Source organism: Sus scrofa, chromosome 8 (assembly GCF_000003025.6).
Source record: "Sus scrofa isolate TJ Tabasco breed Duroc chromosome 8, Sscrofa11.1, whole genome shotgun sequence".
Taxonomy (NCBI): domain Eukaryota; kingdom Metazoa; phylum Chordata; class Mammalia; order Artiodactyla; family Suidae; genus Sus; species Sus scrofa.
In genome coordinates, this window is record NC_010450.4 from 71,357,438 (window position 1) to 71,383,291 (window position 25,854).

The 25,854-nt window shown below is 41.6% G+C and overlaps 2 protein-coding genes across 6 annotated transcripts in view; one reads left to right on the forward strand and one right to left on the reverse strand.

The window, feature by feature from the left end:
- Nucleotides 1-6,037, reverse strand: part of G3BP2 (G3BP stress granule assembly factor 2) — a 90,350-nt gene extending 84,313 nt beyond the window's left edge. For 2 of the 5 annotated variants that reach the window (XM_021101453.1, XM_013978782.2), the window contains exon 1: nt 5,822-6,007. The gene's annotated coding sequence lies outside the window, so the exon portion shown is untranslated. Of the gene's footprint in view, nt 1-5,821 lie in introns of all 5 variants that reach the window. The other 3 variants (XM_005666759.3, XM_021101452.1, XM_021101451.1) reach the window with 3 other exon arrangements.
- USO1 (USO1 vesicle transport factor) overlaps nt 6,190-25,854 on the forward strand; it is an 87,632-nt gene continuing 67,967 nt past the window's right edge. The window contains 1 exon segment of the mRNA XM_005666762.3: nt 6,190-6,428. Within this exon segment, the coding sequence (XP_005666819.2) occupies nt 6,363-6,428 (66 nt within the window). The 5' untranslated portion in view covers nt 6,190-6,362.

Sequence of the window (25,854 nt, forward strand, 5' to 3'; positions counted from 1 at the left end):
TTTTTTTTTTTTTTTTTGGCTTTTTGGCTTTTTGCCATTTCTTGGGCCGCTCCTGCGGCATATGGAGGTTCCCAGGCTAGGGATCTAATAGGAGCTGTAGCCGCCGGCCTACGCCAGAGCCACAGCAACTCAGGATCCAAGCCATGTCTGCAACCTATACCACAGCTTACGGCAACACTGGATCCTTAACCCACTGAGCAAGGCCAGGGACCGAACCTGCAACCTCATGGTTCCTAGTCAGATTCATTAACCACTGAGCCACGACGGGAACTCCTGTATTATCTTTCTTAAAAGGAAGGAGAAGATGTCTTCGATGATGACAACAACTGCATTAATGTAATGAATTTCAAACAGAAGTGGGCTGGTCACTGGGAGTTTGAGATGGTTCTCCCAGTGGGATGCTATCTGATCCTAAAAATTCATATTGTTTCTTCCACAGACATTTATCTTTACTTATGACTAAGTGTCAAATTATTAAGTTGATCATCAAAAGCCAAGAAAATATTCATAAACTTAGTTAATAAAATTTTCTGAGGACCCCGATTCAGACTCTCTTGAGGAAATCTGGCTTCCAAGCAATGCAACAACACTGCAGAATTTCTGCTCCATGTATACAAGCTGAAAGTGAGCATTGCCTCCTTTGGAGAGTTCATTTACCTACCAGAGAGCTACCAAGTGCTGATGATGTGTCAGATACTGTGCTTAAGAACCAAAGAGAGAAAAAGTTACGAAGGGACCAAAATTCCCACCCTTAGGGGTTTAGTGATGGTGGGGAAATATACAGTAAGCAAGAAAAAGATGCAAAATACATACTCTATTGCATTAATCCTACAACCAGCATTTCTTCACATTTTATGAAACCTAGAGTTAGGGTGCATCTTTTGGTCGATGGCATGTTACAAACAGCAGGGTTTGGTTTTGTTTTTCTCTGAGGTATACCTGATGGTGTCTTGGATCTAATGAAATATGAGAAAATAATATATATGTGAGAATAACATATCAGATTGATAAGTGCTACAGAGAAAAATACGAGCAGAGGGAGGAGTATGGAGAGGGTGCCACTTGTAACAGTCAGAAGAGACCCAAGCAACATTGGAGCCGATTTAAATAAGGTGAGGGGGTGAGCCATTTCTCCACAGTGGGTAGGGTAGCAAGCACCCCCAGTACAAGAACAAATGCAAAGGCCACAAGGGAAAAGCAAATTTCAGAAACATAAGGAAACCAGTGCTGCTGGAATGGAGGAAATAAAAGCAGGAGATGAAGTCAGTCTGACAACGGAGAGGCCAGATGACCAGAGGGGTTTATAGTCTACTTTTCTATTTAGTGCATGATCACGGTCTTGAGTCGAGAAAGGTTCGACAGAGCAGTATATAAGAACACAGGCTTTGGCCCCAGACTGCCAATTTATGTCCCAGCTCTGCCACTTTCTAGCTGTATGACATCAGCAAGTTACTCTCTGGGCCTGTTTCACCACCTGAAAAATGGAGCTAATAAAACTACAAACCTAAAAAACAAACAAACAAAAAACCCAAAAAACAAAAAACTACAAACCTCATAAGGTTGTTGAGAGGATTAGGTAAATTATTTTATGTAAAGCCCTTGGAATAGTTAGACTCTAGCAAAGGAAGAGCACAAATATGTTTGATATTGTTATTGTTGATCTATGGATTTCGACTGCTGCGTCATCATTATCAATTTCTTTTGCTGTGTGTTGTTTGGCTAACAGATAGTAATGCATAATTCTATCAACAATATTTTTGAACCCTGATCTTCCAGTAACTAGTCTTTAAAAACCTGTACGAGATATATTTCAAACACAAATTATCACCTCCACTCATCCTCCTAAGCAGATACAGACAACACTCCACCACATCACTGCCACCCTCGACCAAAGAACAATCTTACACAATGATGTTCTGTTGCTATTGATGAGTCTGCCGCTAGAAAGTAAGAAAGGGGGAGTTCCTGTCGTGGCACAGTGGTTAATGAATCCGACCAGGAACCATAACGTTGCGGGTTCGGTCCTGGCCTTGCTCAGTGGGTTAAGGATCCGGCGTTGCTGTGAGCTGTGGTGTAGGCTGCAGACGCAGCTCAGATCCTGCGTTGCTGTGGTTCTGGTGTAGGCCGGCGGCTACAGCTCCGATTCAACCCCGAGCCTGGGAACCTCCATATGCTGCAAGAACGGCCCAAGAAATGGCAACAAGACAAAAACAAAAAACAAAAAACAAAAAAACAAAAAAACAAAAAAAAAAAGAAAGTAAGAAAGGGTGGGGAAAGTGGACCACTAAAGTGAGCCGCTGAACTAGGGGACTGTAAGGAAGCAACTTTAAAAATCAATTTCTGGAGTTCCCGTCGTGGCTCAGTGGTTAACGAATCCAACTAGGAACCATGAGGTTTCGGGTTCAATACCTGGCCTCACTCAGTGGGTTAAGGATCTGGCGTTGCCACGAGCTGTGATGTAGGTCACAGATGTGGCTCGGATCTGGCACTGCTGTGGCTCTGGCATAGGCCGGCAGCTACAGCTCCAATTGGACCCCTACTCTGGGAAGCTCCATATGCCTCGGGTGCGGCCCTAGAAAAGACAAAAGACAAAAAATAAAATAAAAATCAATTTCAAACCAATGAATTTCATGAGCTGCTCTGCTGTCAGAAAAAAAATCATTTTTATTTACCCCATGTTACAATTTTGTTTTTTGGGGGGTTTTATTTATTTATTTATTTATTTTTAATTTTCCTTCTACTTGTGTTTTTACTTTATTTTTTATTAATGATTTTTATTTTTCCCATTATAGCTGGTTTACAGTGTTGTTGTTGTTGTTGTTTCCTTTTTTTTAGGGCCGCACTTGCAGCATATGGAAATTCTCAGGCTAGGGGTCGAATCAGAGCTGCAGCTGATGGTCTACTCCATAGCCACAGCAAGGCCAGATCCGAACTGTATCGGCGACCTACACTGCAGTTTGCAGCAACTCCAGATCCTTAACCCACTGAGTGGGACCAGAGATCAAACCCATATCCTCATGGACACTAGCCAGGTTCTTAACCCACTGAGCCACAATGGGAACTCTGTAACTTTTCTCTCTCTCCTTTTTTCCCCCTTTTTGGCTGCACCCCCAGCATATGGAAGTTCCTGGGCCAGGGATCATATCCAAGCCACATCTGTAGCAATGCTAGCTCTTTAACCCACTGTGCCAGGCTGGGGATGGAACTGGCAATGCCACAGAGACAGGCCAGATCATTAACCCTCTGTGCCTTAGCAGAAACTCTGCGATTTTGAACTATATAATGGCATTCCTTTTTTTGGCAGTGCCTGTGGCATGTGGAAGTTCCCAGGCCAGGGATCGAACCTGTGCTGCAGTTTCAGCCTGCACCACGGCTGCAGCAACACCAGATCCTTAACCCACTGCACCACAAAGGAACTTCCTCATGGCATTCTTATACTGAATGTTTATAGATTTATGCAAGTGAGAAGTATAATGGCATTAAGTCAGGCAGTCACATTTTTTTTTTCACTTTTTCTCTTCCTTTATTTAAGAAATGGTTCTTGAGCATTTGCCATATTAAAGGAATTATGCTAGATGATTAAAGGGTACAAATAGGAATAAGACACGGTCCCTGACTTTTCTTTATAAAAATCACTGGAAGTGGATTTGCATATAATCTCCTTTCTCTTTGGAGTCCCTTCCATGGCTGCTCTGTAATGACGTCTCTGCTCCCCTTTCAGACCCCCAACTGGGAGAAAAATTAGCCACTGTACCCTCTCTGCCTCTTCTTGACCCTGGAAGCATCGAGTAGCTCCATCTTTTCTCAGACATCAGGAGAAAGGCAAGACTATGAGGTCAAGGGGAAGTCTGGGGGCTCCACACTCATCTCCTCTGTATCAAACCGTCCATCCTTCCTAACCAGGGGGGGACTAGAGAAGAAAAACAGGTCAAATGACGGGAAGACTCAGTACACTGTTAGTGACTTACTACACTCAAAATTTAAAACAAAGCAGGGCATTTTGAAAAGGCAGGTGACTTAAAACAATTCTGCTAAAATGTCAAGGTGCTTTTTATTACCAAATAATGCATGTTAAGAGACACCCATAAGCCCCACTCCATCTCAGAGTTGTATCCCTGATAATGGGGTAGAGTGAGGTCCAGGGAGGAGGTGAGGAGAGGCTCAGGGAGGAGTGAGGCTGAGGGACTGAGTGAAGTTCTTTGCACATATTACTTGGTAATAAAAATGCTGAGCATTTATTGGTTACTTTTCTTAGGCTGCAACAAAATGCCCCATGGAAAATGGCTGAAGCAAAATGTCAAGTGTCTGGTTTTGAAGCAGAGGACAATGCTTTGTGTACAGTATTTTTGGCAGCATGATCTCCCCCACTCTCCAAGTCACCCAGGCTTATAACCCTGGCCCTAGGAAAGGAAACTGCACGGCAGCCTTTGTGATATGGGTTATCTACAATCCCACTGTACTTACAGCTGCAAAAAGAACCTCTCCTCCTCAGCATAATATTCATATATCCTTTAATATTTTCTTCATGTATCCATCAATACCACCTTTATTGGACACTGCTAAGCCACAGAGACATAAAAATGAATAAAATAGCTGTGCCCTTAATAGTCCACTTCAACAAGCATTTACTGAGAGCTTCCCACTTATTAACACCTGCAAAGTGCTAGCATATACCTATGTATCTGGATTTCAGGGAAAGCTTTCAGAAGATGCCAGAATTAGGTCTTAAGGAACTAGCAAGAGTTTCCTTGAAGAAGTGGAGGGAGGGAAGGATATATCCAGGCAGGTATCAGAAGTACACGGGGGAGGCATAAGCTAGAAAAATAGGCAAGAGTCAGAACACAACAGGCCTGTATACCAACCTAAGGAGTTTGGATTTTATCATGGTGAGAATCGGCAACAATTGGAAGATATTAAGAAGAGGACCAACATGCATAGATGTTTTGTCATTGGTAGGCTCACCCAGGCATAGACTGGAGACTGAACTGGAAGGAAGCCATGCCCTGAATGCAGACAAACTAGTTAGGAAGCTATTGCCATGATCTTGGTGAAAAATGATGAGAACATAAACTATGTCAGAGGCAGAGAGGATGGAGAGCAGGGACCTATTTGAGAAATATTCTATAAATAGAGTGACAGGACTTGACTGCAGGACATGTGTGGGTGAAACCCAGAGTTTCAGATTCCTCTCAGCTTCCTCCTTCTAGCTTAGGCAATGCTTTGGAGAGCAGTACTAAGGAGTGGGGTCGGGCACATAGAAGATGCATATTGATTTTTTTTTCTTTCTTTAAGGGAGGCTGGGGAGACCTGCAGTTGGAGGGGTGTATGAATCAATCAGCTAACTGGACCCTGCGCTTTTTAGGTTCAAGACATTTACGAGACCACTCCATAAGCATGTGTACCTGGCACTCTCATTTCGAAAGAAACAAGGCATGACGATTTGAAAAATGACATTTTTATGTTAAAAAAAAAACACTGAAAATATAGGGTTTAGAGTTAATAAAACATCATACTACTAGCTGCCAGTCTGACACTGCAGATCAATGTATTTCCTATCTTTAGATAGGTTTTCGCTTCACACCACTTGAAAAGAGCGGTGTACCTGGTGCTTAGATCCAGGAATTCCTTTTAGCGGGTTTAAGAGCAAGAGCTGAAAAATGCGCCCTCCCGTGGTAGTGGAATGAGGGGGTTCTGGCACCCTTTCTACCACCAAACAAAGCCCTGTAAAGAAATGCAATTTATGGGGATGAGAAGGCCACAATGCTGGTACCGCTACACCGCAAAACCAGAATGAACCCTCCCAGGCGTCGGGACCCCTTACCTGTCACGTCGGCCGAAGGTAAATTTCACTTTCCACTCAACAAAATACGACTCCTGATTTGACAGCCTACAGTAAACCCCACTCGGTGACAATTAAAAACCCTGCAAGCCAAAACGCGTACACTATTCGGATCCTCTCCAGCCGGCAGGGCCGGGCTCCGACCACGTGGGTGGTTGAGGCCAGCAGAAGGCACCCGCGAAGGGCGGGAGTAGGAGGCGTGTCCCTGCGGAGGGAGGCGGGCCCTGCGCAGTGGGCGGGGCTTGACGACCCCGGGCTGCGGGCCTCCGCTCGCCTACTTTCTCCCTTTGCCTTCGCCCTTCGAGCCGCCACGTAATGCCACGTCCCCGCGCATGCGCATCTCGACTGGTGGCGGCGGCTGTTTCCGGGCTTAGGGGGCTGGAGCGGCCGCCGAGCAGGAGGCGGTGGTGGCGGCGGCCGCGGAGTGCAGAGTGCGGGCTCGGAGGCCAGGCCCAGCGGAGACCAGAGGAAGTTATCTTTTTTTTCCCGAAGGGGTAGGCAGAGCCGGTGGCTGAACGGCAAGATGAATTTCCTCCGCGGGGTTATGGGGGGTCAGAGTGCCGGACCCCAGCACACAGAAGCCGAGACGGTGAGAGGAGCGACGGGTCCGGGACTTGGGAAGGGTCCGGGCAGGAACCGGGACGGAGGACTTGGGGCCCGGGAGGTCACCTCCCGCGCCCCGCTGTGGGCGGGGAGTCCACACGCCGCCTCCCCCTTTGCCGGCGTGCCTCCCCTTCCTCTGCCGAAACCCCCGAGTTATATTCCCTCACGCCCCCAGCGCAGCCACCAGCGCAGCGGCTCGGCCCTGCTGACAGCAGCTGCGCCCGAAGCTCCGCAGGCCGCTTGGTGGTGGTCCGAGGGTGATAGCGCCCGGGAAGTGATTGATCCAGGGCAGAGGTGGCCTGACCTGTCTCCCGCGCCCTCGGGCCGCGGGCCTGCCCCTCCCGTTGCGCCAGTGTCTCCACTGGCAGTGAGGAACCTAAAGTCCAGCTCTGTTCTTCGCAGTCTGATATGGGCTTTGGGGAGGACTGCAAGAAGGTTTAAAACCCAGCTGTTGACCGGAGCAAGTGGCTAAGAATAATACGATAGTTTGGGACACAAAGCCACCTGCCCCTGTCCCTTCAGCTGGAGAGACCGGTCGTTCTGCCGGGTGTTATTAGTCCGGACCCTGTTTCAGGCTCACCCAAATGCTTAGGAAACACTAGCCCGGACGTTGTAGGGATCTTTCGCGCTCAGTCCGCTTTGGGAACACATTTCCTTTCCACTCACCCCATTCAGAAGTCTGAACTCGTGATGACATGATTTGCAGCGTCTCTTTTAACAAATTGTGCGCTCCTGCACACAGTAGTTGTTAAGTTGGTTCTATTTTAGGTTTAGGAAGTTTGGTTAATGTCTGTTAGAAAAGCGTGTATATGACATTTTTTTAAAGACGCTTTTACGTTGAGGGTAATTTTAGATCTCCCCAAAAGTGACAAAGTATGACATTTTTAAGGTAAACTTTGGGTAGTGTTCATAGACATGACCTGGTCGTCTGCAAACATGTCCTGTGTTGATGGGATCCTCAGGGGTAAAATAGTAGCATTCATTTGTCAAGCTTGTGCTGGGTATTGTGCTCTTTCAAGTTTACATTCTCCTTAAGCCCCTAACCTCCCTGCTAGATGGGTGATAGTATCCTCACTTTACAACCGAAGAAATGAGGGTTAGAGAGGTGTAGTAACTTGACCCAGGTCACACTGCTAAGAACCGAGCCAAGATTCAACCAGGGTTTGCCTTGCTGGTGCCATGTTTTAAAACTTATCTAGGAATTTTAGAAATTTATACTCTTAAAGTTAACCTCACGAAATCTGAATTAGAACTGTTTAAAGTGGGAGCTGAAAGCTGGTGAATCTGTTTTCCCTCATGTGAAAATCAGGGGCTTCCACATATACACACACACGAACTGATATTCAGCTTCTCTAGTCCACCCCCACATGGCTATAGCAAAGCAATTGAGTGGCCCTGTTAGAAGACTGTGCTGGAATTCTCTTGTGGCTCAGCAGGTTGAGGACTCAGTGCTGTCATTCAGCTGCTCCGGTCCTGCTGTTGGTACAGGTTCTGTCCCTGGCCCAATTGAAGGTGGGGCCAAAAAAGAAAGAAAAGGCTATGATCTCTCCAGGTTATCATTGTCACAGCCCACCTCTTCAGCTTGTGTTCATTTGTTTTATCTGTCTGATATTTTTGTTTGAGGCACCGAGTTTTAAAATGTGGCTTATTAGAGCTTGCTTTGGAGTTAGAGCTTGATTTGAATCCTTGCCTTCCACCCCTAATTGCCTTGAATCGGAGGCAAGAGACAGCCCATACCCTATGAGTAAAATAAGGAAAATGCCTACTCTGATGGGTGTGATGAAGATTAAGTGAAATAAGAAATAGAAAGAGCCTGGCACTTAGTATGTGTTCAGTAGAGGCTAGATTTTTTATTTCATGTTTTAGGGAAAGACTACTCTTTCTTTTTTTGTTATAGTTAACCTTGTCACAATGACTTATATACAAAAGATGATGTATAATTAATTGATTATAGGATGATAAAACCGAAAGGCCCTTTGCGCATTATCTAGGTTGAACCCCCTCATGTTACAAGTTAGGAAACTGAGGCACAGAGCACTAAAGCAACTTGGACAGTATTGCAGAGCCGAGACTGGAACACTTTGACCTTGCCATAGTGAATGGAACAACAGAGCTTTTACATTGTGATTTCAAAGTGAACCTTGCATATCACTTGTGTATCTTGTACACATAAACTAAAATGAAAGTGGGGGTCCTTGTTCTTGCCTAACTTTGAACAGGTATACTCAAAACTGGAAAACTAATGTGTTCTGAAAAGAAGTAATAGTTACTTGAGTTATTGTATGAATAAAATTTATTTCACCATCTTAGTCAGAAACAATAATTGGTACAAGGAGTCATGGATTACTAATTTAGAAGTATTTATAGAGCACCAGCAGAGTATGTTGGTACAATATTAAGTCTTTTAATTGGTGATGTGATGTAACCTGGATATTCCAGTTGTCCAAGCTTAGAATTTCTGACTTATATATTATCAGTTAGTATTTTGCAGGTTTTTCCATTTCTGCAAAATTAAATTATTTTCATTGTGGTTTTACATCTTTTTTGCTTTTCTCATCTTTTTCCAGTGAAAAGCCTCTTTTCCTTGTCTAAATTCTACCCCTCCTTTAAATCCATCATGGATGCCATCCCTAATTTGCACCCCTTATTTCTTTCCCCCCACCAACTTGCAGATAAATCTCTCTCCCCTTTGAGCCATCTTCACATTTTAGCTAGATTGTGCATTTCTTAGGCTTTCTACCATTTTCTACCCCTTAAACTTGTCCCATCTCTTCTAGACTCTTAAGCATCTTTAGGGTGGTGTTCATATGTTTGTTTTTTTCTTTTTAGGGCTGCACCCGAGGCACATGGAGGTTCCTAGGCTAGGGGTCGAATCGGAGTTACAGCTATAGGCCTACACCACAGCCACAGCAACGCCAGATCCGAGCCATGTCTTCGACCTACACCATAGCTCATGGCAACACAGGATCCCCGACCCACTGAGTGAGGCCAAATTTCGAACCCACGTCCTCATGGATATTAGTTGGATTCATTTCCGCTGTGCCACAGTGGGAACTGCCGTGCATTTTAATCTTTGTTTTTCCATAGTAGTACTCAATAATTATTTGTCAAATGATTAATCATAGTGTTATGAAAGAAATCACAGATCTGTAATCATAGCAGCTTACGAATTACTAGGTGCTGAAACAATACTTCTTAAAGACTCTAGGAATCAAAAGTTCTGGAATGATTGAAATTAATTATGTCATACTTTTTACTTAAAGGATTTTTCAGATTTGCTGTGCTTTGACTGCTTTCCTGCTTTTTCTTAACTAAAGTGTCTTCTAAATGTGTGAGTTGCGTTACTGATTGCATAGTACCTAGCTTTTCATGCTTCTAGTTAAGAGTAACTTTGGAATGGTATTAAGATGTTTTTCAGAAACAAAGTAATAAATATTTATGTTTGTATCATCCAGTAGTCAATAATTCTGTACAGTTTGGAATATTTTATGTCTAGAATTTCATTTGCATTAAATCTTTCATATTTTAGAGTCAAACGCTTTTTTTTTTTTTTTTTTTTTTTTTTGTCTTTTTGCTATTTCTTGGGCGTTCCTGCGGCATATGGAGGTTCCCAGGCTAGGGGTCCAATTGGAGATGTAGCCACCGGCCTACGCCAGAGCCACAGCAACGCGGCATCCGAGCCGCGGCTGCAACCTACACCACAGCTCACGGCAACGCCGGATTGTTAACCCACCGAGCAAGGGCAGGGACCGAACCCGCAACCTCATGGTTCCTAGTCGGATTCGTTAACCACTGCACCACAACGGGAATTCCTCAAACGCTTTTTAATTAGATTTTTTTCTTCAGTAGACAGAGGCACTGATTTCTGATGACTGAAGCCTCCTTGGCCTTAGCATACTTTGCTAGGTCCAAATAAACACTAGTAGTGAAAATCCTACTCATTCTTTAAAGTGCTCAGGCATCCTTAATTCTCCATCTCCCGTCCAATTAATACCTTTTTAAAAAGTGAGTTTCTTGAAAATCCCAAGAGGAGAGTTAACTACATTTGATGATAAATCGTGGAAGGGGGCAGTTTCTCTTCTCAAATTGTATCTCAAGGCATGAAAGTTGCAAATTCCAGGAAAAGTATGCGAATTTCTATACTGCTAAAACACCTCTTTTTATTTTAATTATTTATTTTTTGCTTTTTAGGGCTGAATCTGGGGCATATGGAGGTTCCCAGGTTAGGGGTTGAATCATTGCTATAGCTGCTAGCCTAACCACAGCCACAGCAATGCAGGATCCAAGCCTAGCCTGCGACCTACACCACAGCTCATGGCAACACCAGATCCTTAACCCACAGAGCGAGGCCAGGGATCAGACCTGCATCCTCATGGTTACTAGTCGGATTCGTTTCCACTGCATCACAGCAGGAACTCCAAGGCATCTCTTTTTAGATCAGACTTTGGTCAGCTGGTTGAAAAAGCAAAAGGGCTAACAATATGGACACTGCTGTAGTTTCTTTTAATAAAAATTATTATTAAGGAATGGGCAGTTAGATTTAGGCATAGTTTCGGTTTAGTCAAGCACATTATATACCACGTTACTATAAATGTGTAACCTGAAACTCCTATATTTGGATTCATGTTTCATATTCTACATTAATAACCAGGTCAATGTTGTAAGCAGTATGGGTTTTTTTCTCTCTTAACTCTTATAATAACGGTGTCAGGGAAGGCATAATGATTTGTGTTTTGATCACTTCTATACCCAGCCAAAAATATCTCTTATATTCTTTTTAAGTTGTGACTGTTGAAAACTACATGGCTTTTTTGGAGGTTAATTATGGAGATTATTTGTATCATTTAAAATTTGCATATCAAGGTATGTTCCAAAGAATGTGAGTAGATGTAGATGTACTTAAAAGGATTTTGTTACTAGAGAAGTGTATCCTGTGATGGTCAAAAACAAAGCAAAAAAACCTAAGATTTATACAAGGTTTATTGAATAGGCACTGTTTTCAAATATTTTCAAGATGGAGATATAAAGTAAGTTATTTTTGCCAAATCTAATTAATCATTAATTAATCATCCTTTTTCTTTTTCCAAGAAACCTTGTAGGTCTAGTGTTCTGAAGAATATATTTTGGGTAAAATATATCCCAGAGGATATATGTGTGTGTGTCTCTTTTTTTTTTAGGGCCACACCCACGGCATATGGAAGTTCACCGATTAGAGGTTGAATTGGAGTTAAAGCTGCAGGCCTACGCCACAGCAATGCCAGATCCAAGCTGCATCTGTGACCTTACACTGCAGCTCACATTAACTGACCAGATCCTTAACCCACTGAGTGAGGCTAGGGATTGAACCCACATCTTCATGGATACTAGTTGGGTTCTTTTCTGCTGAGCCACAACAAGAACTCTTAGATTTATATATTTGAGCATATTTATCTCACTTTTTCATGAATAATACTGTTTATAGTGTTCTACAGCTTATCTTTTTCATTGATTGATATGTCTTAAAGGTCTTTGTATAATAAAACAGAGCTGCTTTATTAGAAATTATTTAAAATACTAGATCTTAGTTTTTATTTTTTATTTTTTTAAATTTATTTTTATTTATTTTTTATTTTTTATTTTTTGGTCTTTTCTTTCTGATTCCTGCAGCATATGGAGGTTTCCAGCCTAGGGATCGAATCAGAGCTGTAGCTGCTGGCCTACGCCACAGCCACAGCAACACGGGATCCTAGCCGAGTCTGCAACCTACACCAGAGCTCATGGCAATGCCGGATCCTTAACCCACTGAGCGAGGCCAGGGATTGAACCCGCAACCTTCTGGTTCCTAGTTGGATTCGTTAACCACTTTGCCATGACAGGAACTCCCAGGTTTTTTATTATAGTTGATTTATAGTGTTCTATTTCCGCTGTACACCAAAATGGCTCGATCATACATATATGTGTGTGTGTGTGTGTGTGTGTGTGTGTATATACATTTGTTTCTCATTATCTTCTGTCATGTTCTATCATAAGTGATTGGATATAGTTCCCTGTACTATACAGTAGGACCTCACTGCTGATCCATTCTAAATGTAATAGTTTGCATCTACTAACCCCAAATTCCCAGTACATCCCACTCCCCCCGCCTTGGCAACCACAAGTCTGTTCTCCATGTTCATGAGTTTGTTTCTTTTCTGTAGACAGGTTAATTTGTGCCATATATTAGATTCCATGCAGAAGTTATATTGTATGGTATTTGTCTTTGTTTTTCTGACTTACTTTGCTTAGTGTGAGAGTCTTGATTTCCATCCATTAGTTGTTTTTCTTAGTCATGCTATACTCTCCTCTAATAGACTATAAAAGCATCTTGATTACAGGATCCATGTCTTATTCATCATTGCATTTATCTCTCAGAGCATCTAATACCTAGTTAACATAGTATGAATTAGTTTAAATACTGCTGTCTCTTAAGTTTTTCCTTACCACCCCTTTCTGGTCCTTCTCAAAAACTATTCTGGGTTAAATTTTACTCATATATATTTTTTCTCTTTACAGCTTTTTTTTGTTAATATAGAGTATTCTGTTGTTTAATGCAGGAATCACAAACTCAAATCCCAATAGTGTCAGTTGGGTAATAACATCATTGTTCAGTGAAACAGGTCATTAGAGAAGACAGCAGAGACCTGGGATGAAACTGGAACCTGCACATTCTGCCTTGTCAGTGTAGCTAGTGCTCAGCCTCAGCTATCTTGTTGCTCAGAGCCACCTAACCCTCATGGTTAAACACTTCAGCTGCTTGGCTTTGAATTCATCCCACCACTTACTAGTTCTGTGAAACTTGGACAGGTCATTTACTCACTCTGCCTCTGTTGCCTTCTCTAAAATGTAAATAGTTATAGTGCCTATTAATAGGATTTTGGTTCAGATTAAATGAATTAAAAAATATAAAGAGAAGTCCCCCGGTGCCTAATGGTTAAGGATCTGGCATTGTCACTGCTATGGCATGGGTTAGATCTCTAAACCAGGAACTTTCACCTGACACAGGCATGGCCAAAAGAAAAAAAATATAAAGAACTGCGGAACATAGCTGGCACACAGTAGATGTTATATATGCCATATTTTAGCAATTCTGTGATATACCTTAGCATTTGAGCATCTCTGAAATCAGGTTGCATCTTGTAATTACTAATTGGTGGCATTTCTTTTTTCTTGGCAATATATTAGAAAAAATGGTAGCTCTTATAATTGATGGATTCTTAAGTTGTATGAAATACATTGTTAGCTACTATTAGCTGTCAGGAAGATTATTTTCAGGAAAAGGTAGAAATCTTGATTTTGGTGGTGGGGGGGAGGGTGGGCGGGGAGTGGAGCATACCCTTGGCATATGGAAGTTCCCAGGCTAGGGGTCTAATCAGAGCTGTAGCCACAGCCACAGCAATGTGGGATCGGAGCCATGTCTGTGACCTACACCACAGCTCACAGCAATGCTGGACCTTTTAACCCACTAAGCAAGTCCAGGGATTGAACCCATGTCCTCATGGACACCAGTCAGGCTCGTTACTGCTGAGCCACAGTGGAACTCTGGAGATCTTGATTTTTATATGAAGTCTTTAGTTTTTTTTTTTTTTTTTTTTTTTGGTCTTTTTTAGGGCTGCACCCTCCGCATATGGAGGTTCCCAGGCTAGGGGTCTAATCCGAGCTATAGCTGCCGGTCTACATCGGATCCGAGCCTCATCTGCGGCCTACACCACAGCTCACAGCAACGCCAGATCCTCAACCCACTGCGTGAGGCCAGGGATTGAACCTGTAACCTCATGGTTCCTAGTCAGATTCGTTAACCACTGAGCCACAACGGGAACTCCCTGAAGTCTTTTGATTTTGAAATGTTAGGTTAAAAGCTATTTTATTTTATTTTATTTATTTATTTATTTATTTATTTTTTGTCTTTTTGCTATTTCTTGGGCCGCTCCCGCGGCACATGGAGATTCCCAGGCTAGGGGTCTAATCGGAGCCGTAGCCACCAGCCTACACTAGAGCCACAGCAATGCGTGATCCGAGCCGCATCTGCAACCTACACCACAGCTCACGGCAACACCGGATCGTTAACCCACTGAGCAAGGGCAGGGACCGAACCCGCAACCTCATGGTTCCTAGTCGGATTCGTTAATCACTGCGCCACGACGGGAACTCCCTGAAGTCTTTTGATTTTGAAATGTTAGGTTAAAAGCTATTTTAAAGACTGTAAGGGCTAAATAGATTTTTCTGATATTTATAGCAAATAAATACATTTATTACTTACTAGGTGAAATTGATTTTTTTTTTTTTTTTTTTTTTTTTGTCTTTTTGCCTTTTCTAGGGCCGCACCCATGGCATATGGAGATTCCCAGGCTAGGGGTCGAATCAGAGCTATAGCTGCCAGCTTACACCAGAGCTACAGCAGCACAGGATCCGAGCCACGTCTGCAACCTACACCACAACTCACGGCAACGCCAGATCCTTAACCCACTGAGCAAGGCCAGGGATCAAACCCGGAACCTCATGGTTTCTAGTCGGATTCGTTGACCTCTGCACCACGATGGAAACTCCTGAAATTGAATATTTTTTATTTATTTTTTATTTATTTATTTATTTATTTATTTATTTGTCTTTTTTCTATTTCTTTGGGCCGCTCCCGTGGCACATGGAGGTTCCCAGGCTAGTGGTCAAATTGGAGATGTAGCCACTGGCCTACGCCAGAGCCACAGCAACGCGGGATCCGAGCCGCGTCTGCAATCTACACCACAGCTCACGGCAACGCTGGATCGTTAACCCACTGAGCAAGGCCAGGGATCGAACCCGCAACCTCATGGTTCCTAGTCGGATTCGTTAACCACTGCGCCACGACGGGAACTCCTAAACTTTTACTTTCTTTTCAATCATGTAGGTAAAAGTGTTGAGGACTAGCACAAGAGTTTGTGACTGCAGACAACCAGTAAATTTATGAATTTTGCTTTAAACTGCTAAATGGCCTCCTTGGTCAGTTTCTGAGAGAGTGAATTGCTACCAACAGGTCTCTCACCTCAGGATCCCATTTGGGACACTGAGTAAACATATCCTTCCCCTCTAAAATACTGTCCTTTTTCCTTCTGATGGTAATATTGTCACTCACTCTGCTTCACTGCTTTTCCGATTGCTTCATTCTTGTTACCCATTATCTTGTTACCACTTCCGTCTCTGTACAAATCAGTGCTTAACTTGGGTCCCTCTTGCCAAAGTAGTATTCTCCATCCCTTCTGTCTCATTGCCCTAATCATTTCCCTCATCGCACTTATTATTTTCTGTCTTTGTCCTACTTGTTTTTAATTTATTTTGTTGTCCCTTTGCCATTATAGTTTCATTTGAGTAGGTACCTCCTATAGTGGTTCATAGGTTTTTTCCCAGAATAGAATTTTGCAGTTTCCAGCAAGACATTAAGCACTTCAAAGTACTTCTCAGACTGATTGTAATGAAGGACCAGTGGATTGGTTTGTTTGTTTTCAATTTCCAATTCATCACAGACCAATACTTTTGTAAAATACAATAAAAATGAACTGCTAGGAAAATGAAATGACAATACACACACACATATACTCACAGACATACAAAATACAAGCCCAATTTTTAAAAAATTAAATAGCCATAAAACTATCTACTTGTTATAAAGGTTTCTAATGCTTAGTCCCAGTTTTTTCTTTGGTGGGGGGGTGTCTTTTTAGGGCCATACCCACAGCATGTGGATGTTCCTAGGCTAGGGGGCAAATCGGAGCTGCAGCAACCAGCCTATACCACAGCCACAGCGATGCCAGATCCAAGCCACATCTTCAACCTGCACTGAAGCTCTTAGCAACACTGGATCCTTAACCCGCTGAGCAGAGCCAGGGATCGAACCTTTGTCCTCATGGATACTAGTTGGGTTTGTTACTGCTGAGCTAAAATGGGAACTCCACCAATTTTTTTCTTTTTTCTTGAAGTATAATTGACTTACAGTATTATATTAGTTTCAAGTGTACAACATAGTGGTTTGGTATTTTTATATCTTACATAGCGATCACCAGTATAGGTCTAGTTATCATCTGTCATCATATAAAGTTATTATAATATTATTGACTCTATTTCCTATGCTGTACTTTACATCTCTGTGACTTATTTATTTTATAACTGAAAGTTCGTACACTTACTCTACCCTCACCCCCCCTGATTAGTCCCAGTTTCAGAATTTACTTTGTCACAAACCACTTCTCTCTGGTTGCAATGACCATGGCCCCCATGAGGATTGCAGCACTCTAGTATTTGTTGAGTGAGTGAATAAATCACCAACTTCACAATTACAGCACTGAGAGTCTGTTATTCCTTTGACCTTTGACATTACCAAAACCAGAATATTCTGAGATATAGAAGAGTGATTACTGGTGAATGATATCAAACTTTAGCTAGCTTATTCACTGCTGTTTTTTGAGTCTGTGATTCTTTTTTTTTTTTAAGATAACAAAAGCAACATTTAAATACATACTTGTTTAATGAAAAGCTGATAGAAGTGTATAAAATGAAGACTGGAAGTTCTCTATGAATGGACACTTAAAATACTTTTGTTTCCTTTTCTGTCCCTTTGCTACAGTGATTGTGCTTGTACTTATGACTAACATGTGCATATATCCCTTGAGAACAAATTTCTTTTTTTTTTTTTTTTTTTTTTTGTCTTTTGTTGTTGTTGTTGTTGTTGCTATTTCTTGGGCCGCTCCCACGGCATATGGAGGTTCCCAGGCTAGGGGTTGAATCGGAGCTGTAGCCACTGGCCTACGCCAGAGCCACAGCAACGCGGGATCCGAGCCGCGTCTGCAACCTACACCACAGCTCACGGCAACGCCGGATTGCTAACCCACTGAGCAAGGGCAGGGACCGAACCCGAGACCTCATGGTTCCTAGTCGGATTCGTTAACCACTGCGCCACAACGGGAACTCCGAGAACAAATTTCTTGAAGTTGAATTCCAAACAGTAGCTGTTTCGGACATTTTATTCTTTAGAACCTCAATCCTCTTAAATTCAGTTCTTTCAATTGTTCTTTTGACTTATTTATCTCTTCAGCTCTTTGCCCATTGTCACTACCCTTTTATTTTGTTTTTTTGGTTTTTGTTTTTGTCTTTTTGCCATTTTCTAGGGCCACTTCTGCGGCATATGGAGGTTCCCAGGCTAGGGGTCGAATCGGAGCTGTAGCCACTGGCCTACGCCAGAGCCACAGCAACTCGGGATCCGAGCCACATCTGCAACCTACACCACAGCTCACGGCAACGCCAGATGCTTAACCCACTGAGCAAGGCCAGGGATCGAACCTGTAAATTCACGGTTCCTGGTCGGATTTGTTAACCACTGAGCCAGGACGGGAACTCCCCCTAAGGCCTAATTTCTTCTCTGTTACAATGAACTGACATGTTTTCTTTTTAATCTCTTTCCGCTCAAATTGTCCTTATTATCTCAGCCAGGTTAATTCTTTAAAAGTGAACATATTAATTTCTGAAGTACTTATATATATATATGGTGCTTTTTCTTAAATAGTTGATAGCTTCTGATTACAGCTGTCCCAAAGTAAAGCTCCAGCTCCCTTAGAACAAGGGACTACCCTGGCTGGGCAGTTAAGTCCCGGGCTTATCAGGGTCCTTCCTGGACTGTAGTGCAAGTGGAAGCTATTCACGGAAACTGCATTACAATGTCCCCTTATTTACCAAAAAGAAAAAAAAAAAAATTTTGCAGTCGCTGTAGTTTGCAGCAGATGTTCAGACTCACGTTTCTCTGCATACGAGGCAGTGTAGGATAGTAAAAAGTGTGGGCTTTCAAGTGAGACATCTGTAGCTCAGTTAGAATCTGAACTGTACCATCAAACTGGTGGTGTATTTCGGGGTGCATTGCTTTATCCTGAGCCTTAGTTTCCGCTCCTGCAAAATGAGTTTATTGGTTTCGGTATTGGATCAGCTCCTGTAATAGAGGCTAGAAAACAGAGATTTAACCAAGATAAAAGTTTGTGTCTTTCTCTAATAAAAGTCCAATTAGATGGCAGTCCTTAGGGTAGCTTAGTTATGTTCCTCAGGGTGGTCTAGGGGCTGCTTTTTATCTTGTTCTACTGTCTCCTTGGACAGTGCCTGTGTTCACATTGTTGAAGGTGCTTCATTACCATCAGGTTCAGGTTCCAGGCTGAAGGAAGGAGAAAGGAGTGAAAAACAAATAGCTTCCTTTTAAGGACATGACTTGGGAGGTACAAAGAACTCATTGGCCAGAGTGGAATCACTTCTATGCCTAGGTGCAAAGGAAGCTTGGAAAATCATATAGGTGGACAAGCTTTGTGCCCAGCCGAACACAGAAGATTCTAATGAGGAAAAGAATGGAGTTCCCTCATGCTCAGGGGGTTAAGTATCTGGTATTATCACCACTGCAGCTCTGGTTACTGTGGTGCAGGTTCAATCCTTGGCCTGGGAACCTTTGTGTGCAACGGGCATGGCCAAAAAATGGTAGGAAGGAGTTCCCGTCGTGGCGCAGTGGTTAACGAATCCGAATAGGAACCATGAGGTTGCGGGTTTGATCCCTGCCCTTGCTCAGTGGGTTAACAATCTCGCGGTGCCGTGAGCTGTGGTGTAGGTTGCAGATGCGGCTTGGAGCCCGCGTTGCTGTGGTGTAGGCTGGCAGCTGCAGCTCCGATTCGACCCCTAGCCTGGGAATTTCCATATGCCGCAGGAGCGGCCCAAAAAATAGAAAAAAAAAAAAAAAAAGAGAGAGAGAGACAAAAAATGGTAGGAAAGAATGGATATTGAGGCACAATTATACTGCATTGAGTTGGTTTATCAAGTCTGGAATAATGGTCTCTGAAATCTTCAGTTCTGAATACTTGTGGTACACAGTTTTTCTTTGGTAAGTGTCAACTGAAAAATACAGACCTGTGTTTGGTTTAAAACATGGCTAAGCCTTTGTAAGGCTTTGAACATGTAGGATGTTTTCCTCTAATTTGGTTTCTGCTGTCTGTAAAAGGTAGCAACATAGCACTTTATTATGGATAGATAACTTATTTGGAAGCTTGAATTGTCCGGAGTATTATCAGGAGATAATAAGGTTTTCACATAGCAAAAGCAGAAGTTGCAAAGTCCATGTACTCAGTCTTGATTTCAAGCTTGGGTAATTTGGAGTTTTAGGCATATCATTATCTAGCTTAATTATCAGATTTCTCACTCAGCAGTGAATTAAAATCTGCAAAATTTGAATGATCTTGTGGAAACATATGCGATAAAAATGACAGCCAAAAGCCTGATAGGATAGAAAAATAATACAAAGCAGTCATAGGAAGTTGGATAATAATAAAGTTTGTTAAAATTTATTGAGCATTTTTAGGTGCCAGGCACTGTACAAAGACTTTTATGTTCATTACTTCGTATAATACTGGAGACATCCCTATATCTAGTATTGGAGAGGATTTACGTTTAAATGCTTAGAAAGCTTGTAATTATGTTCTTTGTTTAAGAAGACAGAGAAGGTTGTACTTAGTTTTAGATTGCTATCAGAAATCACTAAAATGAAAAGACCATTTTAATCCCTGACAGAAAGTACCTGAAATAGCTTAATTATGGTTCTGGATAATTAAGTTGTTCTTATATTCATTTTTGACTCTTTTTGGTTTGCAATATGGTTGACTGATTTGAGTTTAATTGTCATAAGTTGCCAGAGAAAAAGTTCTGATTAAAACCCCCAGTTGGGGGAGTTCCTTTGTGGCAAAGCAGAAACGAATCTGACTAGTATCCATGAGGATGCGGGTTCAATCTCTAGCCTTGCTCATTCGGTTGGGGATCTGGTATTGCCATGAGCTGTAGTGTAGGTCACAGACGCAGCTTGGATCCCGTGTTGCTGTGGCTGTGGTGTAGGTCGGCGGCTACAGCTCCTGTTGGACCCCTAGCCTAGAAACCTCCATATGCTGTGAGTACAGCCCTAAAAAGACCAAAAAAAAGGGCTAATTTCATTCTGTTTTGATCAGCAGAGTGAAAATAGCATCTTTTAAAGATGAATTCAGTCATGAAAATTTCCTAGAAATTCCAGTAAAACATAAACCAGTTCACTTTATTCTGTTATTGTTCTTTTCTACATATAAAGGTAATATCTGTTCATTATCAGAATTCAAACATCAGAAATAATATATAGAAAATGAACATTTCTGGCAATCCACTGAAAGACAGTATGGTACATAGTCTTAATTTTTTTCTATACATGTTGGCATAGTTTATTAATAATATAGTTTTAAACCAAAATGAGCTCATGTTAAATATAGTATTTACAGCTTTCTTTTTTTCATTCGGTATATGTCTTGGTCATCTTTTGATGTCAGTGCATATGGATCTGCTTCATTCATTTGATTAACCACATAGTGTATGTGTACTCTATGTTAGTTAATGTTGTTTGTTTTGTTTCATTTTGTTTGGCTGCAGCCATGGCATATGGAAGTTCCCTGGGCCAGGAATCGATTTTTTTTTTTTTTTTAGGGCTGCACCCGAGGCATGCAGAATTTCCAGGCTAGGGGTCCAATCGGAGCTGTAGCCACCGGCCTACACTACAGCCACAGCAACAGGGGGATTCAAGTTGCATCTGCAACCTACACCACATCTCACGGCAATGCTGGATTCTTAATCCACTGAGCAAGGCCAGAGATCCTCATGGATCCTGGTTGCATTCGTTAACTGCTGAACCACGAAGGGAAACTCCCCAGGAATTGAATTTGAGCCACAGCTGTGACCTATACCACAGCTGGGTCAACACCTGATCCTTAACCCACTGTGCCACAGCGGGAACTCCAGTTAGCTATTTCCTGATTGATGGATAAACCTTTAGATTCCACACATGCACACCTTGTTTTTTTCCCCAGTAAATAGCATGCATTTACTGCTCACACTTCTGGATTCTGAAAGTCTGGGATCAGGGTGCCTGGGTGGTTTGGTGCAGGTCCTCTTCAGGGTCATAGACTTCTTACTATGTCCTTACGTGGTGGAAGCTAGGTTTATTTTGTAGCTGTTAAAAATATGCTATAAAGAACAGTCTAGGAGTTCCTGTCATGGCTCAGTGGTTAACAAACCCCACTAGTAACCATGAAGTTTCAGGTTTGATCCCTGGCCTCACTCAGGGTTAAGGATCTTGTGTTGCCATGAGCCGTGATGTAGGTCACAGACGCTGCTTGTATCCATGATACTGTGGCTGTGGTGTAGGCCCATAGCTACAGCTCTGATTCAGCCCCGTGCCTGGGAACCTCCATATGCTGTGGGTGCAGCCCTAAAAAGACAAATGACAAAAAACAAAAACAAAAACCAACATTCTAGTATATAATATTGTGTCATTGTGAGCAGGTTTTTAAAGGATAAGTTCCTCAAAGTAAGAATGCTTGAGGAAAAAGGTAACATTTTAAAATCGCTGTTTTTTTTTTGTTTTTTTGTTTTTTTTGGCCAAATTACCGCTTTTTTTGGTTACTTTCCCTCTGATAGAATATAAGCAAGGTCATTAATCTATGTATTTGTCTATCCTGTATAGTTCTATTTAAAAAATCATTTTTTGGAGTATATAGGAAAGTATGCGTGTTATATGTGTAAGCCTCACAGCCTGAAAACACCCCTGTACCCAGCACCCAGATGAAGGAACAAATCATTACCAGCACCCTGCAAGTCCAGTCATTGCCACCCAGATAAGTGACACCCATCCTGACTTCTAGTAGCGTAGATTAGTTTTGCCTGTATTTTTCTATTTTGTAAAAATGAAATCATATACTATATGGTACGATGTTTTTAATTTTTGAGTCTGATAGATTAAAAATAGCATCATTGCTATTTTAATTTATATTTAGCTTCATGACGACTGAGATTACTATCTCTGTGTATATCTTAAAGCTTTTTTAAAAAATTAACACGTCTCAAATGTTAGCATGTTAGAACAGAAAAGAAAAGATTAAAAGCGAAAACAAAGCAAACCCTCAAGCTCTAGGATTATCATCTCCTGCCAGTATTCCTAAAGCTCACTGTCTCCACCACATCAAAGCTTTCGTGTTTCTATATTCAACAAATGCTGATTAAAGAGCTTCTAGACATAGGAGTTCGTATTCTGGCACAGGTCTGTCATATACCAACCAAAGATGGGGCCAACTCGAGAGTTCAAGTCTTCTGGGGTACTGGGGCTAAGTATGTTAAACAAGATGGAAGCTTAGATTTAGAACCAGTGCCTGTGACCTAGGGTTAGGAAAAAGCAGAAAATGCCTTCCTATTCATAGCATCAGCTCTAAACTACCTAGAAAAAAATTAAAAGATGTACAAGACCCAAATAGGGGAAATTATAATCATGTTCAAGAAAACTGTTTTTAGATTAAGTAGTTCTTTAAGCTGAGAGTACTGAGATTCATGTTTTCGAGAGAAAAATTATAGTTTTTCTCATAGTTAAAAAAAAAAAATTGTAGTAGGGAGTTCCCATTGTGGCACAGTGGAAACGAATCTGACTAGTATTCATGAGGACCATTATTCTGCCTACTGCAGTTGCCCAGTCTGGTGTTAATAATACAGACAGTCCTGACACAGTCAGTGGATTTATTCAAATGCATTAGAATTAGTTGGTTTTTGGAGTTCCTGTCTTGCTCAGCAGAAAACGAATCCATGAGGATGCAGGTTCGATTCCTAGCCTCGCTCAGTGGCTTAAAGATCCAGAGTTGTTGTGAGCTGTGGTGTAGGTCGAAGACGTGGCTCAGATCCTATGTTGCTATGGCTGTCGTGTAGGCTGGCAGCTGCAGCTCTGATTCAACTCCTAGCCTGGGGACCTCCGTATGCCATCCATGGGTGTAGCCATAAAGAAGGAGGGAGAGGGCAGGAAGGAAGGAAGAAATAGTAAAATTGTAGGAAAAGAATCAACCAAGTTGTTTAATACAGAGAAAGTTTTATTTCCATCTTGGAAATACAATTACTATGAAGTAAATACAATTTAAGGTAAAAATAATTTCCAAATGTGAGCATTTAGAATGAGCAAAATCAAAAAGTAAAGCTAGGTTTCGTTAACATACTGCTTCTGCAGTATGCAAATCCATATAGTAAAGACTTTTAGAAACACTTCAGTGCAGAAACCTATTTAATTTTGTATAGCCTTCTGTTTCCCTCTGGTTATATGATCATAGGAAGGCTATTAATATCTTCTAGGACACTGGAAGTCTACAGAACATAATTTGCAAAACACTATGTATTTAAATGCCATTAGTCCTGATACATAGGATGCAAAAGTTTGTATGTCAAAATCTTATTTATAGAATCTTAGAGCTGTTATTAAAGAATGAATAATAATGTAATAAAATAGTAACTAACTGTTACAGCTGTAAAGGACCTGAGTGTAGTGGTTTCAAAAACTGTTATCAGATGTTTCCCAAGTATTTTCATCAATTCTGTGGCATAGATTTTCACTTGCTTAACAGTTTCTTTTGAAGAACAGGCTCAATGAAGTCCAAATAACTGTTTTTCTTTTATGAACGGTACTCTTAATCTGTATCTGAAAAAACTTTTCTTAATTTAAAATAACAAGAATTTCTCTAATACTTTCTTCTAGAAGTTTTATGGTATTAAGTTTCCAAATTCTTTTTTTTTTTTTTTTTTTTTTTTTTGCTTTTTTGGGGCCGCACTTGTGGCATATGTAGGTTCCCAGGCTAGGGTCTAATCAGAGCTGTAGCCACTGGCCTAGGCCAGAGCCACAGCAACACAGGACCGAAGCCGTGTCTGCGACCTACACCATAGCTCAAGGCAATGCCGGATCTTGAACCCGCTGATCTAGGCCAGGGATCGAACCTGCATCCTCATGGATGCTAGTCAGATTCATTAACCGCTGAGCCACAATGGGAACTCCTCCAAATTCTTTTTTAATGCAATTTTATATACACACAGTTTGATACTTTTGCTGCAGTGGGCTCACAATTTACATATAATTTTACAACTTGCTCTTTTTTTCACTATTTATTAAACAATATTTTCATGTCAATATGGTTAATTCTTTTGAGTAGCTGCATTGTATTCAACTGAAGAATGTATTGTAGTTCATTTAGTTTTTCTTCTCTTGATGGACAGTTGTTTCCAGTTTTTTCCTGTTATAAATAATGCACCAGGGGAGAAATTCCCTCTGTGGCTCAGTGGTTAACGAATCCGACTAGGAACCATGCGGTTGTGGGTTCGATCCCCGGCCTTGCTCAGTGGGTTAAGGATCCAGCGTTGCCGTGAGCTGTGGTGTAGGTTGCAGATGCAGCTCGGATCCTGCATTGCTGTGGCTCTGGCGTAGGCCGGCAGCTATAGCTCCACTTAGACCCCTATCCTGGGAACCTCCATATGCTGCAGAAGCGGTCCTGGAAATGGCAAAAAGACAATAAATAAATAAATAAAATTAAAAAAAAGAAATAATGCACCAGGGTTAAAATTTAGTTCAGTTCAAATTTTTATTCCCTCAAATGTATTGAAAGATTTCATAATAGGACAATTTCATCCTAGATTTTGAGGCACACTCAGAACTCTAAATATTTGTTAAACAGTTCTGACCTTTTTTTCCTCATATGAATTTAATTCTTTTTTTAAACGATTTTTATTTTTTTTCCATTGTAGCTGGTTTACAGTGTTTCGTCAATTTTTTACTGTACAGCAAAGTGACCCAGTAACAAATACATATGTACATTCTTTTTTCTCACATTATCATGCTCCATCATAAGTGACTAGATATAGTTCCCAATGCTATACAGCAGGATCTCATTGCTTATCTATTCCAAAGGCAATAGTTTGCATCTCTTAACCCCAAATTTCCATTCCATCCCACTCCCTTCCCCTCCCCCTTGGCAACCACAAGTCTATTCTCCAAGTCCATGATTTTCTTTTTTGTACAAAGATTCCTTTGTGCCATATATTAGATTCCAGATGTAAGTGATATCATATGGTATTTGTCTTTCTCTTTCTGACTGACTTCACTTAGTGTGAGAGTCTGTAGTCGCAAATGGCATTATTTTTTTTCTTTTTATGGCTGAGTAGTATTCCATTGTGTATATATACCACATCTTTTTTTTTTTTTTTTTTTTTTTATTTTCCCACTGTACAGCAAGGGGGTCAGGTTATCCTTACATGTATACATTGCAGTTACAGTTTTTTCCCCCACCCTTTCTTCTGTTGCAACATGAGTATCTAGACATAGTTCTCAATGCTATTCAGCAGGATCTCCTTGTAAATCTATTCTAGGTTGTGTCTGATAAGCCCAAGCTCCCGATCCCTCCCACTCCCTCCCCCTCCCATCAGGCAACCACAAGTCTCTTCTCCAAGTCCATGATTTTCTTTTCTGAGGAGATGTTCATTTGTACTGGATATTAGATTCCAGTTATAAGTGATATCATATGGTATTTGTCTTTGTCTTTCTG